General features: G+C 41.7%; 1 protein-coding gene across 1 annotated transcript in view; it reads left to right on the forward strand.

Annotated features, from left to right (window-relative positions):
* Positions 1 to 23940, forward strand: part of CCDC83 (coiled-coil domain containing 83) — a 43767-nt gene extending 19827 nt beyond the window's left edge. Inside the window, exons 5-10 of the mRNA XM_061158515.1 lie at positions 4055 to 4146; positions 8408 to 8476; positions 13647 to 13768; positions 18020 to 18096; positions 18638 to 18846; positions 22993 to 23940. Coding sequence (XP_061014498.1) covers positions 4055 to 4146; positions 8408 to 8476; positions 13647 to 13768; positions 18020 to 18096; positions 18638 to 18846; positions 22993 to 23154 — 731 coding nt within the window. The 3' untranslated portion in view covers positions 23155 to 23940. The remainder of the gene's footprint in view (positions 1 to 4054; positions 4147 to 8407; positions 8477 to 13646; positions 13769 to 18019; positions 18097 to 18637; positions 18847 to 22992) is intronic.
* The last annotated feature ends 1044 nt before the right edge of the window (positions 23941 to 24984 follow it).

Genomic DNA, 24984 nt, shown 5'->3' on the forward strand with positions numbered 1-24984 from the left:
TTGTTTTTCACAGCTCTGGAGACTGCAAAGTTCAAGGTCAAGGGACTGACAGATTGGGTGCCTAGGGAGAGCTTGCTTCTTGGTTCAGAGACACTGTCTCTCTGCTGTAACCTGACAGAGAGGAAGGGGCAAGAGAGCTCTCTGGGGTCTCTGTTATAAGGGCACTAATCCCACTCATGAGGGCTCTCGCCTCCCGACCTAATGACCTGCCAAATACCAGGACACTGGGGTTCAATGTACTAACAATGTGGAGAAGGGGGCGGGGTCACAGACATTCAGTCTGCAGCAGCGAGCACTCCCAGAGCAGCTTGTGGCAAAGAGTGGAGCGTTTCCTGTGGACCTGTTGTCTGAGAGAGTGCTGGTACACAGTCCTGTTAAATTTTACCTGCGGGTTGACAAGAGTGGTCAACCCACTCCAAAGAGAAATAGGCGCCCGTACATGTGAGAGGGAGGAGGAGACAGAACCAGAGGTCAAAGGGACAGTCATCAGCCAACCTCCAATGACAGCACAACCCCCGCCCTGCATCAAGGGTGTGCCGGTGAAATGTAACTAGCAATGGGGAAGCTGGTCCTCCAGAGAACCTACACAAAACACCTCCGAAAGAGGAGCCTCAATCTTGAATGCCAGCTGGCCCCAGAAAGTGAGGCCTTAGCTTGAGATAGGATCAGTCAAGTGAGTGCTTTCTTGTCCCCCTGAGGGGGAAGGAGGCGTGCCAGCTCAAGCCAGAGGAAACAGTAGTAGGTTTAAGCTAGGAAGGGAACAGGCATAACTTTGAATGAAGCTTGAAATTTCAATTGTTATAAAGACTAGATATCTTAATTTCAGATTGGGAGATCTTCAGTTATCACGAAGGAACCAGAAAAAATCATAGGATTGCCATGCATGTTAGTGAGAGAGGGCTAATAGCCTCACAGTATGCATTTTAAAGGGAAGAGAGAAGAGACGTCCCTGGGTGGTCCCGTGGTTAAGAATTTGCCTTCCAGAGTGGAGGACACAGGTTCGATCCCTAGTCGGGGAACTAAGATCCCACATGCTGTACCATGAGCCACACCTAGAGAAAGCCTGCATGCTGCAACGAAGACCCAGTGCGGCCAAAGCAAAAACAAACACACAAAGAAATGGAAGAGAAAAGCAAGGTTGTCGGTGCCGCATGGTCATGTCTGTTGGACACAGGACTTACCGTGAAGGACGGGAGGACCAAGGATGGAAACAGACGGCCTTGTTTCTCAGCCTTGTCCAGAGAGGGGTCACAGGAAGCCAGCGGCCCAGGAGAGGATGAGCCCGGTGTAGCAGTGTGACACCGGAAGTGGGTGAAGAGCAAACAACCGACCCCCAAAGCTTGTGGGGTGGAGCTGAAGCAGAGCCAGACACGACAAGGAAAGGAGAGCAATGCAAGGCAAACGTTGGACCAGGCATCTGAGCAGCCAGGAGTCTAAAAGCACAAAGTCATAATCTCCCATTTGCAATGTCCCAGACTTTTCTGGGGAGGAGACTTTTACATACTCCCAGTTTCCCTGGGAGTATTCACAATTATAGGGTCAATCAGTTCAGTTCAGTCACTCAGTCATGTCCCACTCTTTGCGACCACATGGACTGCAGCACACCAGGCCTCCCTGTCCATCACCAACTCCCTGAACTTGCTCAAACTCATGTCCATTAATCAGTGATGCCATCCAACCATCTCATTCTCTGTTGTCCCCTTCTCCCGCCTTCAATCTTTCCCAGCATCAGGATCTTTTCCAATGAGTCAGTTTTTCGCATCAGGTGGCCAAAGTATTGGAGTTTCAGCTTCAGCAACAGTCCTTCCAATCAATATTCAGGAATGATTTCCTTTAGGATGGATTGGTTGGATCTTCTTGCAGTCCAAGGGACTCTCAAGAGTCTTTTCCAACATCACAGTTCAAAAGCACGAATTCTTTGGCGTTCAGCTTTCTTTATGGTCCAACTTTCATATCCATACATGACTCCTGGAAAAACCTTTGTTTTGACTATATGGACCTTTGTTGGCAAAGTAATGTCTCTGCTTTTTAATGCTGTCTAGGTTGGTCATAGCTTTTCTTCCAAGGAGCAAGCGTCTTTTAATTTCATGGCTGCAGTCACCCGGGATTGCAATAATAGAAGGATATGGAAGAGAAGTCTTGACTCTCTGCTCTCAGAGTTTTCCTTGAATAGGGAAAGCGGTTATGCCAGTACGAAACACAATGAGGGCTGAATGGCTCTAGCCTAGCTCCGTGTGCCCATTTCCAGAGCCTTAGTTTGCCTCCAAACTATTCAAAGACCGGACCTGCACATCTTCTTCCCTGTAGCCTAAGACCCCCAAGAGTTCTTAGAGTCAGCTTTGGCTGACTTGGTCTGTGGGGAAAATTTTCCCTTTGAAATAATGTCCTAAATGGCTGTTATGTTCCACAACAGTCTCAATACAATAGTATTGTTTCATTACAGAATAAGTTAAATGAGTCGCTGTGGACCAGTCTAGAAATCTAGGGCTTCCCTTGTGGCTCAGCTGGTAAGGAATCCGCCTGCAATTCAGGAGACCTGGGTTCGATCCCTGGGTTGGGAAGATCCTCTGGAGGAGGGAAAGGCTACAACCATAACTGTCAACATCATTTGTAGGAGACAATACTCTCTGACTTCCAAATAATTATCTTCCAACTGTTATAAATAAAACTCATCTAATGGGGATATGTAACACTGATGTCATCATAGAGCACAACTCTGACGATTCTGACTTGGAGGGTACACTGCCCTCCTGTTGCACACAGATAACTATGTCACTGTATTCAGTCTTCACTCAGATATTACCTCCTCAAAAAAGCTTTCTCTGATCACTCTATCTAAAATGGAAAATTTTAGTTTTTCAATTGTTTTCCCCTTTTTACTTTTGACTGTGCTGGGTCTTCATTGCTTTGCATTTTCTAGTTGCAGTAAGCTGGGGCTCCTCTCTGTTGCAGTGGTCGGGCTTCTCTAGTTGTGGAGCATGGACTCCAGGTACTTGGGCGTCGGTATCTGTGGTCCCCATGATCTAGAGCACAGGCTCAGGGGTTGTGGCCCACGGGCTTAGTTGCTCTATGGCATGTGTGATCTTCCCGGACCAGGGATCAAACCTGTGTACCCTGCAATGGCAGGCAGATTCTTATCTACTGCATCACCAGGGAAGTCTGAGAATTTTTGTTTTTCTTCATCACATGCCTCACCACCTAAAATATTATTCACTGGCTTCCCCACCAGGATGTATGTGTCATAAGGGCAGGAGTTCTGTCTCTCATTTGGTAATGTTCCCAGTGCCTTAAATAGTGTCTTGCACATCAAAAGAACTCGATGATGATTTGCTGAATAAAAGAATGAACAAACGAGACTCATTTATTCAGATTCATTTCTCTCCACTCCCTAGAGCAGCCCTCATGTCACTTTATCTTGCTTTCGCTAAACAGCAGTGTTCATTATCTGACCTCTCAGCATCCTTCAAGGCCCCAGGTTTTTGACCCTTTGCTCTCTCAGTTCTGACGTTCATTTTGTGAGAAGACCTGCAGAGGATCCTGCCCTTGCATCTCTGTTCTCCCCTCTTGCTCTGAGCCCAGCTCAGATCCGGTCTGCTGACTTCCCCAGCCCCTCTCCGCCTCGCTCTCCTCTCCTCCTTCTGTCTTTCCTGTCCCAGGAAACGTGTGCCAAGAACATTGGAAATTCAGTTAGATGGCATTAGATGTACAGGATGCTACTTGCATGTAAAATCAAATCTCTTCATATTTAATTTGTGGAATCAGAAGTAGTGTGATATGAAGGGTAGATGGCTTCAGAGGCACTAAAGCATTGGAAATCCTTTAAAAATACAAATATTCATGACAGCTACCATCTCCAACGAATTCCCATTAAGGCATTAGCAAATTGTTGGAGCATTTTGGCTCATTAGAGGTACTAGATTCTTCAGTAAGACTGTACTTTGAAAATTCAGGGGAAAAAAATACAAAGAAAGGTGAGGTGGGGATCATGGAAGATAAAGTTTACAACTTGATAGTTTTACCTAAGATCTCAAGCTTTCTAATTTTCTTTTTAAAGAACAGTATAAAATCACCCTGGAAGATGATAGAAAGAAAATAATCAGAGAAACTTTGTTGCAGCAGGACCAAAAGAAGGAATGGGCCACAGAGGTATATGTCAATTTTCTTTTCTTTTTTTTTAATAGTAGATTTTTCTTCTTCTCACAGAGAACTTAAAAATTTTAAGTGAAATATAGTTGATGTATACTATTATGTTATTAATTAAAATTAAATTTACCAATTGAACTATCAGGGAAGCCCAGTGTATACATTGAATTTATACTTGACTTTTCTGGGCTTTGGTTTCCCAGTCTATAAAAAGGGGACAATAATACTAATATTTACCTTTAATGAATACTATGAGGACTGAGATGATTTAAGTAGCATGGTGCCTCATAAGAGCAAGAGCTCTGGAAATTAATATTCAGTTATTTTAAGTATAATAGTAATGACTATACAAATTGTGAAATTTTGGATGAACTATAGGATGAAACATAATTTGTCTATAAAGTACTTTCTTACATACACAAACCTAAGAGAGCACACTTTATGTTGCTGGAGCTTTAAAAATTGAGGATATAAAAAAATGTGTGAGATATAATTTCCACTTCATCTTTTCTAATCTTTGTTTTGTCTGAAATATCTGCCTGTCTTTCCTTTCCACTGTTGTCCTTCATCTTGCTCTGGGGCTTCCCTCGTGGCTCAGCTGGTAAAGAATCTGCCTGCAATGCAGGAGACCTGGGTTTGATCCCTGGATTGGGAAGATCCCCTGGAGAAGGGAAAGGCTACCCACCCCAGTATTCTAGCCTGGAGAATTCTACGGACTGTATAGTCCATGGGGTCGCAAAGAGTCGGACATGACTGAATGGCTTTCACTTGCACTATTATCTTGCTCCAGCCTGTGTCCTAAATCTGTGAGATGCCCGCTGGGATTGTCTCTCTATCTGGAACATCCTTTCTTTGGAGTGATAAGCATCTGGCCTTTTCTAGAGTTCTTCACTGAATTTCTGTTGCTATTGTTTGTTGCTTCCCTTTTGGTTCTATTGTTCTTTCAGTATTCCTATGCCATTGCACAATTTTGATTGATTTATACAAATACAGAGGATATGGAGGAGAACTGATCAATGGTTTTGCTTGCCCATGCAATTGAGCCCCTTTGGGACTGAATATGATTAAACGGTGAAATCAATAAGTGATCTGAGCTTAGTTAAGATGGTTAAAAATGCATATGTCAATCAAGTATGCTTTCAGTATGTACCTTCAGTATATAATGAAGACTGCCCCCAATACTGTTCCTAGTATTTTACATTAAAATCTCTCAACAATCCTATAAGGGGGAGACTTGCTAATAAGAAGACAGAGACACAGAGAAACATTGTGCCTTGCCCAGAGCATGTGGTGGAATTGACATTTAAGAAGTCTTTTTCAGATCAGTACTCTTAATTATTACACTGTATGTTTTCTTTTCTCCACATAATGCCAAACACCCACATAAGTGAATTAATGTTTCTCATTTTTTTCTGGTCATCTTATCATGTGGATGGTGGTGATGGAGTAGTCGCTAAGTCATGTCCAACTCTTTGCATCCCCATGGACTGTAGCCCACCAGGCCCCTCTGTCCATGGGATTTCACAGGCAAGAATACTGGAGTGGGTTGCCATTTCCTTCTCCAGGGCACCGTCCCAACTCAGGGATGGAAACTCCATCTCCTGAATTGTGGGTGGATTCTTTACCATTGAGCTACCAGGGAAGCCCATATTTCATCATGTAGTTAACTTCTAAAATCTACTTTTGTGCAACCTTAGCTGCTTATTTGGAGAAGGAAATGGCAACCCACTCCAGTGCTCTTGCCTGGACAATTCCATGGATAGAGAATCCTGGCAGGCTACAGCCCATGGGGTCGCAAAGAGTCAGACACAACTGAACAACTAACACACAGTTGCTTGTTAGAGTCACCTGGAAAGTTTGTTTAACCCACTTGGGTCCTGGGCCCCACCCACCAAGATGCGCTTGTAATTGACCTGAGATTTTGCCTGGGCTTTTGAATTTCTGAAAATATCCAGGAGATTCTAATGTGTAGTCAAAGCTGAAAACACTACTCCATTGTTAGTGAAATAAGTCATTAGCTAACTAAATTCATTTATGAGCTACTTCTTACTTTTGTTCAAAGAAAATTCTATGTCTAAATAAACTTTAGTCTTACCATTTGGAGCTGAACTTTTTACATGGTTCCTGGGAAATGGAGGTTCACTCTTATTTAATTAACATGATTTTTTTAAAAAGGAATTTATTGCAAGTCTTCCTACTCAAAGCACTTACTAAAATTTACCTTTCATATAGTTTTAAATTCTTTCAATCCATGTTTATGAGCCAGAATATTTTCTCAATTTCTCTTGTTTTGGTTGTGTCCTTCAGTTACTTTGCTGTGTGGTATCCTGGTGGCTCAGACAGTAAAGAATCTGCCTGCAATTTGGGAGAGACCGGGGTTCGATCCCTGGGTCAGGAAGATCCCCTGGAGAAGGGAATGGCAACCCACTCCAGTATTCTTGCCTAGAGAATTCCATGGACAGAGGAGCCTGGCGGGCTACAGTACATAAGGGTGGCAAAGAGCCGGACATGACTGGTCAACTAACACTTTCACTTTCATCCATATAAAAGTACCTTACATATAAACGTGACCTGCTATCCACTATAAAATCCCTTTGGGTGAAATTGTAAATATTCTAGTAACTGAAAATGAAATTACATCTTATGATCCTACTGATAAAGTAAGGCTTTCCCTGTTTTTTTAATTTAAAATGCTTTTCTCCAGGAGAAGACCTAGCTACAGCCTGCTAACCTGCAACTATTTGCTATTAGGTTTATAAATAGGTACATTGTTGTTATTGACCTGCAGAAATGTTTCAGATTTAAAAGGTAGTTAGATCATCTATCCTTGCTCTTGCTACATGTTAAATTATGCCTGTGACCATAAACTTGAGGAAAGTTTGATCACTGTAGTTTAGCCATCTTCATGGCGGAACAGGGCTCCCCTGTTGGCGAAGAATCCACCCGCCAATGCAGGAGACGTGGGTCCCATCCCTAACCTGAGAAGACCCCACGTGCGGTGGGGCAATCATGCCCGGGCGCGCAGCTGCGGAGCCTGTGCTCCGAGCCCGGCGCTGCTGCTGCCGGAGTCGGCGCCCTCTGGAGCCCGTGCTCCACGGCGGGAGAAGCCCCCACAGACGGAAGCCGAGACACCACATCCAGAGGAAGGCCCCAGCAGCGGCGAAGACCCGGCACGGCCGAAATCAGTGCATAAAGTTAATTTGCACATTTAAACGGTGAAGCAGGTCACTTCATGACTGACTTCACCACGGCAGTCAGATTCAGTCACACTAGCGGCCAAATTGATTGGACAACCACCGTCCAGTTCTTTCAATCATCTGTGCTCAGTTCAGTTCAGCGCAGTTCAGTCGCTCAGTCGTGTCCGACTCTTCGCAACCCCGTGAATCGCAGCACACCAGGCCTCCCTGTCCATCGCCAACTCCAGGAGCTTACCCATGTCCATGAGTCAGTGATGCCATCCAGCCATCTCACCCTCTATCATCCCCTTCTCCTCCTGCCCCCAATCCCTCCCAGCATCAGGGTCTTTTCCAATGAGTCAACTCTTCGCATGAGGTGGCCAAAGTATTGGAGTTTCAGCTTCAGCATCAGTCCTTCCAATGAACACCCAGGACTGATCTCCTTCAGGATGGACTGGTTGGATCTCCTTGCAGTCCAAGGGACTCTCAGGAGTCTTCTCCAACACCACAGTTCAAAAGCATCCATTCTTTGGTGCTCAGCTTTCTTTATAGTCCAACTCTCACATCCATACATGACCACTGGAAAAACCACAGCCTTGACCAGATGGACCTTTGTTGGCAAAGTAACTGCTTTTTAATATGCTATCTAGGTTGGTCATAATTTTCCTTCCAAGGAGTAAGCGTCTTTTAATTTCATGGCTGCAGTCACCATCTGCAGTGATTTTGGAGACCCCCAAAATAAAGTCTGACACTGTTTCCACTGTCTCCCCATCTATTTCCCATGAAGTGATGGGACCAGATGCCATAATCTTAGTTTTCTGAATGTTAGGCTTTAAGCCAACTTTTCATTCTCCTCTTTCACTTTCATCTGTGTTAGGCAGTCTAAATCAGGAAAAACAGCACAATAGGATAATAAAGAAAGAACAATGGGACCCAAAGTTTTTAGGCGTATTTCCAAAGTTCCTAGAAACCATAATTTTAACTGTTCAGATAAATTGATTGTGTATCATCATTGCTAAAAAAAAAAAAAAAGTGAAATGCTTTGTGGCAGCTCTTTTTAATACAGGAAAAAATTTTTTTTTTTTTAGAATGCTCTAAGGTTCATTGACAAGGGCAGCTATCGAGAGATCTGGGAAAATGACTGGCTCAATAAAGAGGTAAGTGGAATTTTAAAAAATGAAAACAATTTCTTCTTTCTCATTTTTCTGAACCGGAAATGACTTTTATTTATGAGCTGAAGTCATGGGGAAAGCATGGATATGTGACTGACTGAGGTAAAATGAAATTCAAGTGGAGTCCTAATCTTATTACAAGCTGTTACTCAATGAACACCATAAATTATTTCAGTAATAACCACAAGTCATCTTTAGTGTCACAATTTTCATATAATACACTCAAGTGTCTAAAACTTCTTGACATTCTAAAACTGACCTGGCCTTCCTCTGAACCCTATTTGCTCCTGAGTGATGGAAGCAAGGCTGAAGGATCATTCTAACTTCATTCTCTTTGGTTTTAAATTGTCTCTTCAGGTATTCAAATTGGAATGGAAGAGGTAAAACTGTCATTATATGCAGATGACATGACACTGTATATAGAAAACCCTAAAGACTACACACAGAAACTACTAGAGCTGATAAACTAAGTGAACAAGGTAGCAGGACACAAGAATCAACATACAGAAATTAGGTATATTTCTTGACACTAACAATGAAATATCAGAAAGGGAATGCAAACAATCAATCTCTTTTAAAATCACATTTAAAAAAAGCACATAGGAATAAACTTCATAAAGGAGGTGAAAGACATGCTGAGAACTATAAAACATTGGTAAAGGAAATTGAAGATGATTCAAAGAAATGGAAAGATGTCCTATATGCTCTTGGATTAGAAGAATTAATATTGTTAAAACGGCCATAGTACCCAAAGCAACCTACAAGCTTAATGCCATCCCTATCAACTTACCCATGACATTTTTCACAAAACTGGAACAAATAATCCTAAAATTTATATAAAAGACTCAGACTTACCAAAACAATCCTGAGGAAAAAGAGTGAAGCAGGAGGTATAACCGTCCCAGACTTCAGAGAATTCTACAAAGCTATGGTAATCAAAACAGCCTGGCTGGGGCAAAATCAGACATATGAATTGATGCAACAGAGTAGAGAGCCCAGAAATAAACCTGCATACCTATGGTCAATTAATCTTCAACAAAGGCAAGATATACATTGAGGAAAAGATAGTCTCTTCCAGCGGTGTTGTGAAAGCTGGACAGCTGCATGTGAATCAAAGTCAGAACACTCCCTCACACCACACACAACAATAAACTCAAAATAGCTATATGTAAGACATAATGCCATGAAGCCCCTAGGAGAGAACACAGTCGAAACAGTCTCTGATATAAATCATAGCAATATTTTCTTAGGGCAGTCTCCCAAGGCAATACAAATTAAAGCAAAAATGAACAAATGAGATCTAATCAAACCTAAAAGCTTTCACACAGTAAAGAAAACCGTGAACAAAATGAAAGAACAGCCTATGGACTGGGAGAAAAATATTTGAAAATGATACAAACAACAAGGACTTAACTTCCAAAATATACAAATAGTTCATATAATTCAATAACTGAATATTTCCACATGGATGTCACATAGGTACTTCAAACTCAACATACCTGAAATTTCTTAAATTTCTTCTTAGATCGTCTTTTCCTGCATTTCCCTTTTCACCATCTGCTCAGACACCCAAGGTAAAATTTTCACCATCAGCTTAATTTCTATTTTCCTTGCTCTCATTTGACTGAATAGAGTTGGTGAGTCTAACAAACAAAAAAATTTAAAAATGAATATGCTTTCTGTGATATTGATAATTATCTTGAAGTTGCCTTTATAAAGTCATGGTGAGTAGGACTTCATACTATTTCTAAAATTAATCAAGATGAATCCTCAATTTTAAAAAATAAATATTAATTTAAACAAACTCAAGGTGAGCTCAATAGTTAAAGAATATTATAGAGGAACTTAGTTCTTATACTTTTATTAAATATGACAGTATGATCCCAGTAATAATAATTTAACAATTCAGATCTTAAATTCTTTTAAGATATCATAGACATTAGGTTCAGAGAAAATGACTACAAAAATTTATATCTGACTGATAAGAAAGACTGTTTGGTGCCTTGGTCCTTCCTACTAAAGCCACAAATTACATTTTGGTTTATTTTTTAATTTTCATAACTCAGTGGAAATAAAAGACAGAAAAATGTCAAGTTTAATTTAATCATGAGCAACAAGAGCTCATTAATAAAGAAAAAAATCATTTTAAAGAAATTCAATATATTTAATTTTTCTTTATTTCAATAAATATTCATTATACTGTTATTAAATTTACTCACAAAATTAATTAAAACCATTTCTGGTTATAAGTACTATCACAGGAATTGAAAATTGCCTGGAAATAGAACAATGTATGCTAATTAATTTCTTTGAAGAAGGCTAAGAATGAGTAACAAGGGATATTTAATACTGGAACTCCCCCAAATATTTCTCCATTTAACTATTCTTCAACAATAACCAAAAACTTAGATCTCTGGGAGGGATATTAGGTCTCATTAAATGACTTTTATTATCTGAGTTTATTTAGCATGCTTATTAGAAAAATGAAGAAAATTCAAAAATCCAAATAACTTGAACTAACTTAACAAATGGAAAGCTGGAAAAACTAGACAGAGAGTCAAAGAGGTTAGCAGTCAGAGTTTCAAATGTGAGGAGGCATAAAGCTAACTTGGTTCTTGCAGGGGAAAATTTTAAGAGCATACACTTAATTAGGATCCTAGGTGCCTGAATTACTCCTTTCCAATTTCTTAAGTACATTTCTTGGGTATCTGGGGAGAAGCAGGGGCTGGGAGGAAAAGAGGTCTTCCACTTCCTTCTTTATACTTTCTTACCTCAGAAAAAGTGTGATAGTGTTAGTCGTTCAGTTGTGTCCAACTCTTTGCCACCCCATGGACTGTAGCCCACAAGGCTCCTCCATCCGTGGGATTCTCCAGACAAGAACACTGGAGTGGGTTGCCATTTCCTTCTCCAGGGAATCTTTCCAACCCAGGGATGAAACCTGGGTCTCCTGCTTTGCAGGTGGATTCTTTACCATCTGAGCCACTAGTTAAGACCCTTACCGCAGAATCTAAAGGTATTGACATGGCTGTAAAAAGGGAATTTGCTTTCATTTCCCTAACATTTCAGAAGATTGAGAGGGAGACAACAATTGAGAACCTTACTTAGTACTCTAAAGGCATAAGGGATGTCACAGGTTATCTGTAGCTTGAAAGATTGGACTTAACTCCCCCAAAGGGCCCTCATTCCCTTCTTGCCAGAAGACCAAGAACTATGCGTGCTGCTTCCCAGTTACGCCAAGCCCTGAGGTCAAACATTTCCAAACATTCGATTCATTCCTTCTTTTACAACCTCTAACTATAATTTCTTTCTCATCTTTTGACATTTGAAAATTATGTTTCCTTAAGGCATTCAGGCTTGTATCAAGCTGATAATCTCATAAAATATGAGATCCTAAAATACCAACTGCTAACTTGGTAATGTAGAGTTATGGACTTAACTTGTCTCATGAAATTGGTTACCTTTTCATCTTTAAGCCTTTTCTATGACACTGTTATTGTTTTATAATTGTTTATGTATTTGTTCACTAGATTTGTAGATTTCTTTCCTATTTTGAGGGAAGGAACCATGCTTTTTTGAATTTTGTATCCATCTACCTCAAGCAAGAATTTACCCTTAGTAAGAATTCAGGCATTTAATAAATGACTTATATGAAAGAGATATGCATGTGGTAATATACTGAATGCTTCCAAAATACAGTAACTTCAACTGCAAGTCAAAAATGTGTTAGTCATCTCTAAGTATTCATCTCAGTTACACTCTTGGCAACTCCTAACAAGAAATAATGCATACCCCTCCCCTGTGCCTTTCTTATTTCATCATGTTCCCTCAAGAGACACAGTACCTTTCCCAGCTATCTTTCTATCATTCTCACCAGCTGATCACTTTCTATTTTATACTCTTAATTCTGCTATTACCCTGACTTCTACCCATTACCACCACTCAATCTAGCACCTGCATAGCTCATGCTGTTTTGGGGGGCAGACAGGTAAGTTGGGGGTTCTATCTAGTAACATTCTTCTATATATTCTCCCCATGATCAAGTCTTCTTTAGGCAAAAAATTATCAAAATACATTTCTTAAAGATTGATGGGAACTCTTATCAACAGAACCAGCAAGTTGTGTTCATGTTTGAGTTGGCCATGTTTCTGCAGTTAAAGTTAATTAACCCTGCTATGTCTATGAATGGACCTACTGTCTAACCTGCAAGATAAAAATCAGACTACTTCGCATTATTTGGCTCCCATATTTGTGCAGTTCCTCTCCTACTTGTTCCCACACCCATTTTGTTTCTATCCATAGCAACATAGTGGTGCCTAATATGTGTGGTTCCTTCTGCCTAGAATATATCCTCCCTCATCTGGCTAGAGAATCCCTTCCTGGCCTTCAGGATCCAGAATGGAGGTCATCCCTTCCATTAATTCCCCCTCACCCCCCACCTGGCAGACATAGGGTAGAACTTGCCCCCCTCCCAGCGCACCCAGTGGCTTCCAGTATCATATTTTATCATTCTGTCCTCTGTTGCTATCACTCTCCTTCCCATTAAGCTAAGAGACCCCTGAAGGTTATTGTGTTTTGTTGATCCATTGTTCCCAGAGTGCACTATAGTTTTTGATGCAATGTAGGTATACAGTACAATTTCATGAATGAATGAATAACATCTCATCTATCTGATATTTCTCAGAATGACTCCAGCACACTCAGAGAGAATATAGTTGTCATATAGAGGTTGATAGAAAGGACTCCTAGGCTTGTACTTCTTTTTTTTTTTTAATGCCATAATATAGATTTTTCTCCCCAGTGCTATTAATTGTCATTGTGTTGCTTGTCATTAACCTTTGATAGAGCCTCATTTAAGTACTGATACCAGACTGATAAATTAGTCTTATTTTCTTATTTATCTCTGCCTCCAGCACACATAAATCCAGTGATGTTCCTGAAGAGTAGGAAAGGAATTTGTTGCCATTCAGTAGTAACTGCCTAATCAGGAAACCAAGTTCTGCCTAAAATGACTTGGAAGGAAGTCCCATCCCTTCCTTTTTAGAAAAAACACAGTAAAAAAATAATACAGGATAGATCTTCCTCCCCATCAAATGCACTTTTTAAAGTTAAATTTCTTGTGGAAAACTAACACCCATTCTCCTTTTCCTGAGAATAGATTGCAAATAGCAGGAAGGAAGTGGAAGAACTGGAAAAAGGTATTCATGAGCTGGAAGAAGAAAATTTGGTGCTTATTGATCAGCTATTCAACTGCAGACTTGTGGATCTCAAGATACCCAGGTGAGAGTCATTACGTAGCTAGAAATATTTTTTAAAACATCTGTATCTGTAAAAAGTTATTTTTTTTAAAGATTACAATTCTTTTTTTTTTTTGATATTTATATTTTTTTAATAGTTGAAAAGAAAGATACTCACAAAATGGCCACGGGGAAACTATAAGTTTATCACAATTGACCATTGCTACAAGGCAAACTTTGACTTGCTTTTTCTAACATTGCACTGTGTTCATAATAGCAAACACTTAATATCACAACTGCTGTCCTTCAGAAACCTCTGGGCCAGCAGGGGAATTGGGCATAAAATAAATGCATGATAATACAGCAGAAGAAGTACGGGTGGCAAAGCCAGAGTACAGGAGGAGGGCGTGATCAACCTTGTGGGTGCTTCCTGGAGGTGTTTGGGACTTCTGGTTACCTGTAGACTTAGCACGCTTTCCTTTGACAGTTAATGGAAGAGCCAAGCTACTTTCTAGACGTAGAAAATAGCCTGGCATTCCAAGTCACATTTATTCGTGCATAAGTGAAACTCCAATACTTTGGCCACCTGATGCGAAGAGCAGACTCATTTGAAAAGACCCTGATGCTAGGAAAGATTGAGGGCAGGAAGAGAAGGGGACAACAGAGGATGAGATAGTTGGATGGCATCACCGACTCGATGAACATCGGGTTTGGGTGGACTCCGGGAGTTGGTGATGGACAGGGAGGCCTGACGTGCTGCGGTTCATGGGGTCACAAAGAGTCGGACACGACTGAACGACTGAACTGAACTGAACTGAAGTGAAATCAAATGTATATATGGCTTTGCCTTTTAGATTACCTCTTTTTCTTATCTGACAAAATAAGTCTTAATATACCAATCTTGATGGAAAATCAGAGCCCTGGAATATGGAATTGGGCTTCCCAGGTAGCGTTTGTGGTCAAGAATCCACCTGCCAATGCAGGAGATGCAAGAGATGCAGGTTTAATCCCTGAATTGGGAAGATCCCCTAGAGGAGGAAATGGTGACGCACTCCAGTATTCTTGCCTGAAAAATTCCATGGGCAGAGGAGCCTGGCAGTCTACAGCCCATGGGGCCGCAAGGAGTCGGACACAACCGAGTGACTGAACACACATACAATATGGAATTAAAACAAAGTGGCATTCATAATTTGAACAAAAACATGCTTAGAAAGATAGAGGAATTAAACCACTCGAATGTAGGATGTACATGTGCAAGATGGGAGAAAACTATCTGGGTCTGGGCAGAGAAGTTCAACACAGTGGAAGGCCCGGGAAAACATTTACACCCAAGTAGTTCTGTTGTTTGTGTGGCGTGGAAAAAGTACTATTTGAGACCCAGTGAAGTATTTATTGATGGCAAACTTCCTAATGTGTTCCAGGAAGGGTGGATATGGGTAAGTTGTGGGTTGTTTTTTTTTTTTTTTTTTTGCTGAGCTAAATGATGGGTGTCAAGATACAAGACTGGAGAAGTTGGAAGACAGTAGGATGACTTCATAGTCTGAACCCTGGCTGGGCAGGAGAGAGATGGAGTCTCCTGCTCCCTTCCACAATCTCTGTGCTGCCCCGGGGCAGTAGGTACCAGTGTAGGTGAAGTGGGCGATCGGGCTGAATGAATTGGCTTCCTACAGGACTCCTGCACTTCCGTCTCTTGAACTGATGCCCTTAAGAGCCCTTAGGGTGCGGGGGGCCTCACTGTCCCCCCAGAGGCAATGCTGTCTTTTGCCAGCCTCCCTCCCTATGACACCTCTCCAGTTCCACGCCCAGCCAGCCTCTGTCACGGAGCACCTGCTGCCCGCATCTCTTTGTAATCACGCATCTCTGCCAGCCAGGCCTTCTAACCACCGCTCCACCTGTTGCCCGCTGTGCTCCTTTTTCTCTCTTCCAAACCACCCAATCCTCCAGAAAGAGCTACCCTGTGAACTGCTGACCTCACTTCCTGCTTCGGTCAGCTCGGTCTGTTGTTCCCAATTCCGTGCTGATGTGCAAGTGAAATGTTCATTATAATAAAGGGGAATTCCTTCCCGGGATACAGAGAGTTTGGCAAGGACAGGAAGGGAGGTGAGAAAGTTTTAAAGAGGACTTCCATGCAGGTGTGTGCTTTCTTGTGATGTCATTTAGCCCTGTCCTCTAGCTTCCCTCACGGAAATCTTCAGTAAAACCCACATTGTTCATCCACACCTTTGTGGGCAGGTTTTCTTTGGTGGGAGATATGAGTGCTTAGTCTTGCTTCAGGGTTGGGAGAGATGAAATCAAAATCTGTCTGACGGGAAAGAAACAACACAGACTGTGTTTAAAAGGTGACTGGTGCCTCCAAGACACCCTGAACTTTTCCTTTGTAACTAGCATTTATCACACTAGTGATTACTTACTTAACATCTGCTTCCCTCCTAGACTGTAAATTCCTTCGAGACAAGTGTTTAGGACATTTTAGAAAGACCCACATAAAGAAACAGAGATATGTGCAAACCCTCAGTTATCTGTTACACTGCTTATCCAGAAGGAAAATGTTGAGTGTCCTTAGGAACTTTTACTGTACCTGTTTTCAAGTCAAAATAACACACAGTATGCAATTTATGACAACTGTCTATTCCACCTCTTTGTTGAGAATTTAGTCCTGTCTATTCTAGTTGAGAAATAGACCTGAACTCTACCCAGTGAACATGTAAAAAGTTCTCTTCTTTCCTATTTGGATGAAGAATCGGGTATTCTAGCTAACAGAGTTATTAATCCTCTATTTCCCATCCAGACCTCCCTCAACGCTTTCTTTCATGACTCCAATAAAGCATTGCAGGATTTGTTTGAAACGTTAGATGAGATGAGTAAGCTAGAGGGAACTGCCCAGGGACTTCAGTGCCACAGAGCTGAGTCTTGGGGAACCAGCACCTCAAATCTATCTAACACTAGTTTCATATGATAGCATTCTTTAACATATTTTCTGCATCATCAAATACCAAGCGCTGCTGCCCTGTTGGTGGTCCAAAAGTGACAATAAACCCATGATTAAGAGACTCGTGAAGATCACAGTGTTTAGTAAGCTCTTAGTCATTCAAGAGGCCAAAACCAGGAAAGAAGAGAACTCTGTGGCCTCAGACTTGATCACCTGCAGACCAGAGCTTCACTGAGACACACCTTCACCAATCTTAAGACGGTTTTAAGCTATAACTACTGTATGCAGTGACATGATTTGTTGGCGCTGTAAGCATCTCGGATAACACTTTGTTCATGTGCTTTAAGAAACCAACAGCCTGTAATCCAGGGGATTCACTCTGGATGCTGGCTGGCTGGCTGAGCATGGACGGTTGTTAGCGTATGTGCAAGGGTCACTTGGTTCATGCTATCTTCAGGCAAACTTCATGGAAATGCCACACACAGCTTTCAAGGTATCGTGTCTTCTGACAGAAAACTCCATGGGCCTCTGCAGCAAAGAGAGCTGCAATAGCACATGCACAACTCACCGGGCTTGTAGCTGGAACACGCCACTCAGTGAAAGCCAGAACTGTGGCGTCATCTTGGATTCCTACTGCTCACTGTCCTGACTTTTTCTTTCTTTCTTTTTTTTTCAAATCCATCCCATGCTGGCCACCGTCATTGCTCATCTGGATTCCTGCAACAGTGATGTGACTGGTGCTGTGATCACTCTCATTTCTCAGACTTTGTCTATTATTCCCTTTATCATGGGACGCACCCCCACCCCAAGCTCTTCCTTGGCAAATATCTCTTGGTGTTTCAGGACTCAACTCAGGTGTCATCTCCTCCTGGAAACCTTTCCTTACCTCCTAAGATTAAATCTGGTGCTTCTTCCCTCACTTGTGTGTGTGTGTGTGTGTGTATACACGCATGTGCGCGCTCAGTCACTCAGTCTTGTCTTTTTGACCCCATGGACTGTAGCCCACCAGGTTCCTCTGTCCATGGGAATTCCCAGGCAAGAGTACTGGAGTCAGCAGCCATTTCTTCCCTCAGGGGATCTTCCCGACCCAGGGATCGAGCCCACATCTCTTGCATCTCCTGCATCTGTAGGCAGATTCTTCACTTCTGTACCACATGGGAAGACCACAGCACTCCTGACACTGCTAACTACCCATCCTGGGACAAACCATCATCATAAAACGCTGTAATCTTGTCTGCCACCCCACTGGGCCCGACGCCCCTTTTTCACCTGTGCATCTCCAGCTCCCAGCAGAGAGATAGACACTATTGAGCAGGGGCTACAACATTTGTTGGCTGACAGACTACTTTTCTTATTTGTTTTTAGGCGACTGTATCTCACCCAAGCTGTTGGGCAGGAAGTACCACCTGAAGTGCCTTTGGAATTGTCAGAAACACATAAAGGTATTATTTTACTGTAATGGTGATTTTTGTTTTTAATTTGGCAAACACTTATTGAGCTTCTTATTATGGACAGGCACCTCATAGCCGAGAGCGATTCAGGGGGTAGATACCTGCCAGCTCCTCCACCTTCCTCTTGTCCTTGCAGAGCTGACCCAACCCATCTCCTTTTCCTAGCCCTGTTTTCAAGTCAAAGTCACCGTGTGTCACAGTGAATGACCTAGAAGCTGGTGAAGAGGGACAGGATGATGTCTATACCAGCACAGTTTGCACTTCAGTTCAGCCAACCAACCAAAACGCCAGCATACTCACAGACCCCCATACGATTATATTAACTTATTAGCTGGCACAGGGAAATGCACCTTAGACATGGTTGCTAACAATGGGACTCTCACTCTGATACCTCGATTCTACATTTCTAATTCTCAAATTCATCTCCTCCCAGAGATTCTCAAAGGGCTTTCAAATTCAAAATGTCACAAAGTATATGCTATATTTTTATTTTTATCTGTCCAGAAGTTATACCCAATTAATTTCTTTGCAGTCATCCCAGAAAAGTCAGAATCGCAACCTACAGACATAAGAAGCAGAGACATGTCGAGCATCTCATTTGGGAGCAGTGGTTTTCGTCTTAGTTACAAGGACAGCAGATTGGGCCAGCTTCTGGAGATAGATGAAGAAGAGAGTTCAAGAATAGAGTTTGGGGCCTCTGATATGAAATACTTACTGTATGAGGATGAGCAGGATTTCAAGGTAAGATTCATGAGAAGACATCTTGACTGCTAGAGAAAATGTTGCCTTATTAATTAGTGGAGAAAATTCACCGAAAATACGGATACTGAAAAGTTCTATTTGCACATATTAGTAAAAGCGGCCACCATCACGCCTGTCGCTAGATACTATTTTCACGCATACCTTTGCCCAGCTTGCCGCATGTGTGTACGGATAGAACTCCATTACTAGCGCACCACGTAAGGCAGTACGTCTAGGGCTACGTAACAAACTACCTCAAGACTCAGTGGGTTACAACAATAATCATTTACTCTCTTTCAACGCTTCTGTCGGTTAGGAGTTTGGACAGGTCTTCCATGGGCCGTCTTCACTTGGGTTCCATGGCAGGTGCGCCACATACTGGCTGAAGGCTCGATTTGGGCAGGAAGATCCACTCCTGAGGTGGCTCGCTGACCTGGCTGGCCAGGTGATGCTGGTGAAGCTTGGGCCTCAGTTCCTCTCTGGGTCTCCTAACAGACGTGGGTCTCCTTTATTGTCCTTTTGTTATGGTATCTGGCTTCCCCCAAGCCATCAGTCCCAGAGACCAAATGTTTCCTATGAGGTAGAAATCTTACGCCAGCACGTCCATCATTTTCTATCTGTTGGTGTAGCTACAAATTTCCACCCAAAGGGAAATAACATAGCTCCTGCATCTTGAAAGAAGAAGGTCAGCATCATATTTTAAGAAAAGCATGGGATAGGATATATATCAGTGTGACCATCTTTGGAAAGTACAAATGGCCACGTAACACCATTAGGCAAAACCTGGATTATCAAGCCTTTTAATTTTAAAACCTTCTTGGTACCTTCCAGTCACTTTCATAGCCACCTCTTGCTGTTTTCCTTCTTGGTACTACTAATAACCTTAAAAGTTGTCCTCGAACTTAAAGTCTGATAGGAGAAAGAGTGGTTAAGAAAGCAAAAGAAACTGAATAAGTCAATAAAGACCATTTTAACTAAGTACAACTCAGTCTTGCTACCACCAAGTGACCATTTAAAGACTAAGGTTCCAGACTCTACAGCACTTAAACGCCCACGTGGATATCTCGGTATCAGGACACCTGGTGTGCTACAGTGACCTCACACCAGGGGACAACTGTCTACAAAATCCCAAAATTCCACACCATTTAGTTGAGTGAAAGACCTTTTTACTTTTATTTTTGCCTTTATCCATTGAATTTATTTTTCTAAATTCATTTTTTATTTAAGCAAAGTTGAAATCCAACATTGTGTTCACTGCTGCTGTGCAATAATGTGGCAGACGTAGATATGTTCTTTTCCATATTCTTTTCCATTATGGTTTATCACAGGATATTAATATAGTTCCCTTTGCTATACAGCAGGACCTTGTTCCTTATTCATTCTATATATACATGCCAGTTTGCATGTGCTAACCCAAAATTCCCCTTCCTGCCCTCTGCCACCCCTCACCCCCTTGGCAGCCACCGGTCTATTCTCTGTGTCTCTGATTTTTGTTTCTCTTTCATAGGTAGGTTCATTTGGGTCGTATTTTAGATTCCATGTATAAATGATATCATATGGTACTTGCCTTTCTCTTTCTGGCTTACTTCACTTAGCATTAATATGATAATCTCTAGTTGCATCCATGTTGCTGCAAATGGTATTATTTTGTTCTTTTTCATGACTGAGTAGTATTCCATTGTATACATGCACCATATCTTCTGTATCTATTTCTCTGTTGATGGACATTTAGGCTGTTTCCATGTCTTCTGCTACTGTGAATATTGCTGCTATGAACATAGGGGTGCATGTATCTTTCTGAATTATAGTTTTGTCTGGATATATGCTCCGGAGTGGGATTTGCTGGATCATATGATAATTCTATTTTTAGTTTTCTGGGGAACCTCCACACTGTTTTCCACAGCGGCTGCCCCAACTTACATTCCTACCAACAGTGTAGGAGGGTTCCCTTTTCTCTACACCTTCTCCAGTATTTGCTATTTGTAGACTTTTTAACGATGGCCATTCTGACTGGTGTGAGGTGGTACCTTGTTATAGTTTTGATTTGCATTTCCCTAATAATTAGCATTGTTGAGTATCTTCTCATGTGTCTATTGACCATCTGTATTTCTTCTTTGGAGAAATGTCTCTTTAGGTCTTCTGCCCAGTTTTTGATTGGGTTGTTTCATTTTTTTGTTGTCGTGTTGTATGAGCTGTTTGTATATTTTGGAAATTAAGCCCCTGTCAGTCACATCATTTGCAAATATTTTCTCCCATTCTGCAGGCTTTTTGTTTTGTTTATGGCTTCCTTTGCTGTGCAGAAGCTTGTAAGTTGAAGTCCCGTTTATTTTCATCTTTATTTCTATTGCCTTGGGAGACTGACCTAAGAAAATACTGGTACAATTTATGTCAGGGAATGTTTTGCTTATGTTCTCTTCTAAGACCTTCTTACTTTCCATGGAAGTTTTTGATGTGGTGGAAATGGTATTGTATTGCTATGTACTCAGCTATGTTCCTGCCCCCAACTCCGATTCATATGTTGAAATCCCTAACTCCTATTGTGACTGTATCTAGAGATGGGGGCTTTAGGAGGTAATTAAGGTTATATGAGGTCATAAAGGTCCTAATTTGATAGGACTGTGATCCTTATAAGAAGAGGTTTCGCTTTGTGAGACACTGAGAAGGCAGCCGTCTCTAAGTCAGGACGGGGCTCTCACCAGACCCCAATCATGCCGGCCCCCTGACCTTGGCCTTCCAGCCTCCAGGACAGTGAGAAAGTCCTGCTGTTTCAGCCGGTCAGCCTATGGTATTTCGCTGTGGCAGCTCAAGCAGACTAATACAGCGTTTCACTTCAGAATCCTGCTCTAGATGGTTCTGAAATATATGGTAGATTTCCATTAATTTGCTTTTCTTCTCTCATGCATTTATTGCAGCTCTAGAATTGTGTATTTTAAAAGTTAAATATGCATTTTTGAGAACTAAAACATTGCCTTCCTTTTCCATTCTTTGATTCTCCTAAGTTCTTATAAATGTCTGTTGATAACCTCACAACATGCCAGGGACTTGTGAGATGCTTGAGAATGTAAAGGGGAGAACAGGAAGGAGTATAGTCTCAAGATGCCTGCGTGGCAGGCCCCACTCTAAATCATGTGTTGCTGGTAGAAAGCAGGTAAGACAGTCACTGACAGCTGTCAGGAGGAGTGCAGACCTCTGTCTCCGTGACCAGCCTTGCGCCTGGCACACAGTGGGCACTCGGGAAAGGTTTGCTGAAGTGTTGGAGGAGTTCAAAAGGAGGAGACATCACTTGGAGAAGCTTTCAAAAGGAAGGCGCGCATTGAACAGGGCTGGAGCTGTTCCAACCCAGTTTGGGGTTAGCTGTGGGATTTCATATAAACTGACTTCCCTGGTGGCTCAGGCGGTAAAGCGTCTGCCTACAGTGCGGGAGACCTGGGTTTGATCCCTGGGTCAGGAAGATCTCTTGGAGAAGGGAATGGCAACCCACTCCAGTATTCTTGCCCACCCCCACGCCCCCCCCCCCCCCACCAAGCTGTGGGATTTCATATAAATTAGACCTCCCATTCTGTTTGTTGATATGTTAAACTATATTTAGTTTGGCAGAATATAGTAAGTTTTATACCTACAGTAGATCCTGTGAAATGTGTAAAACTCATGTGGATTTGCTCAGTATTAAGATATTCATTGTCAAAGATGTTAGCAGATCTTTCCCTTTGATCGTGAATAATATAGAAAACTCTGCTGTGGTTATATCCTGGCCAGCAGAGGGCTATATAAACGCAGCCAATACTTCATTTTACCAATTAAAGAGCTTGCAGAGGATATATCTCCCTACTCCATTGCTGCCTCCCAACTCCCCCCAGCCCCTCCGCCACCCCGACCCACTGCCCAAGTCCCCAAGACACAAACCTGCTAGCCTTGCTGCCTGCTCCTTGGGGGATCTTGCCTACCATGACCCAGTGGGTATATATGTTTACTGAGTTTTTTATTTATAGTAGCTCTCATTTTTCACATGTTAGGCAGCATTCAGACAATTAGGACACAATGTAATCTGCCAGATAAAGGCCAACTATAATAAATAAAACCCGACCTCCAAAGGCTGGTAACTTGCTAAATAACCTCTCCTGTCTCCTCTGTGTCTGTTCACCGCAGGATTATATAAACCTGGGCCCCCTGGAAGTGAAGCTCATGACTGTGGAGAGCAAGAAAATGCCCATCCACTTCCAAGAGAAGGAAACTCCAGTCAAATTCTATGAGGATGTCAGGAGTCCAGAAAGCCACATCACGTATAAAATGATGAAGTCTTTTTTCTAAAACTGAAAAGTGAAAACAACTTCCTGTACTTTTCTTTTGGGAACTGAGGTATATCAGTTGCCCATTTTATTTACCCTTTGGTCCATTTTTAAAGCAGTGAATATTTCTAAAGGTCATAATTACAGTTAAAATAAAAATTCTGAGTATTCAGCTATGCATTTACTTGCATGGCCTGAGTGACAAAAATGAAAGAACACTACATATTTCAAGTGTTCAGGAGTATAACAGTGGACCAAGATGGTCCCCTAGGGTGCTTACCACTTAGACATTTACTGGTTGATCTAGGATACCCATATGAAATAGTTCATTTAGAAATCTTCTGAGGAAAATTCAGAGGTTTGCATAGCACTGACTATACATCTTTCTCTCTGAGGGTGCTGGATGATAGCACCCTCAAGTCCACTCTTCTTTACCCTGAGATGATTTATAATGAATATCAAACATTTGAGAAACCCATTTGAGCGTGGTAATTTGTTTTGTAGAAATATTCCATCAGTAGGGAGGTCCAGGGCTTCCCTGGTGGTCCAGTGGTTAAGACTCCACCTTGCAACGCAGGGGACAGAAGTTCAATCCTTGGCCGGGGAAGATCCCACAGGCTGCAGAGCTGTTGGGCCCGGGGGCCACAGCTACTGAGCTTGCGCTCTCGAGTCCTGGACCACAGCTGCTGAAGCCCGTGCGCCCGAGCGGTGCTCTGCAACCAGAAGCCAGCATACCGCACCGAGAGAGCAGCCCCCGCTCACCACGGGGGAAAAGCCAGCGACCAAGACCAGTGCAGCCAAAAATAAACATAAAGAGAAAAAAGGGTTTAAAAAAATAGGGAGGTCCATCTCCCATCAGCAATATAAAATCTAAACTCCTGAGTCCCCTTCCAAGGCCATCATCACTTCCCTGTTATTGGTACCACAAGGCAAGGACACTGACTGTACCTGAATTTGACACTGGCATTTCACTTTAAATCTAGTTCTACTTGTAAAGCTTTTTACAAGCAACACTTTTTACATATAAGGCCACAGATAGATTGACCAAACATTAACCAAAAGGAAGTTGGTATGACTAAACTATTAAAGTAGACTTTAAGGTAAGAAGTGTTAAGAAAAAGAGAAAAGGAAGCAAAATATGTCATGATAATAAGCAGATTAATTCATCAGGATGACATAACAATTGTAAATAATAAAATAATCTCAAAATATATAAAGCCAAATTTACCAAACTAAAAAGCAATATGGTAAACCTTATGCTATGTATATTTTACCAAAATAAAAAACCAAAAAAGGCAGAAACGAATTCCAAGTCAGACTTGAAGATCTTACCACACCTCTCTCAGTAACTAATAGACAAAAACAAAACAAAATAAAAAAACACCCAAATCATGAAGGATTTAAAAAGCTGAACAACTGTAGAATACACATATTTTTCAAATGTACAGAAAATATTTACAAAAATAGACTGTATCCTGGGCCATAAAGTAAGTGGCAACAAATATTCAAAAAGTTGAAATGCGTGAACAGTTCTCTGACCACAGTAGAAAATAACTAACACAACAACAATAACAAAAAACTATAATTTTCAAGTAAGCAAGATACTTCTGAAAAAGCTATAGGTGAAAGAAGAAATCACAAGGAAAAATACTTTCATTATAATGAAAAATATGACATCAAAACTTGTAAAACCAGGTAAGTGTTGTTTAAAGGGAAATTTATAACCTTAGTTCAGTTCAGTTCAGTCGCTCAGTCATGTCCGGCTCTTTGCGACCCCATGGACTGCAGCTTGCCAGGCTTCCCTGTCTATCACCAACACCCGGAGCTTAAGTTTATATATTAAAAATAAGAA

Source organism: Dama dama, chromosome 2 (genome assembly GCF_033118175.1).
Source record: "Dama dama isolate Ldn47 chromosome 2, ASM3311817v1, whole genome shotgun sequence".
Classification (NCBI taxonomy): domain Eukaryota; kingdom Metazoa; phylum Chordata; class Mammalia; order Artiodactyla; family Cervidae; genus Dama; species Dama dama.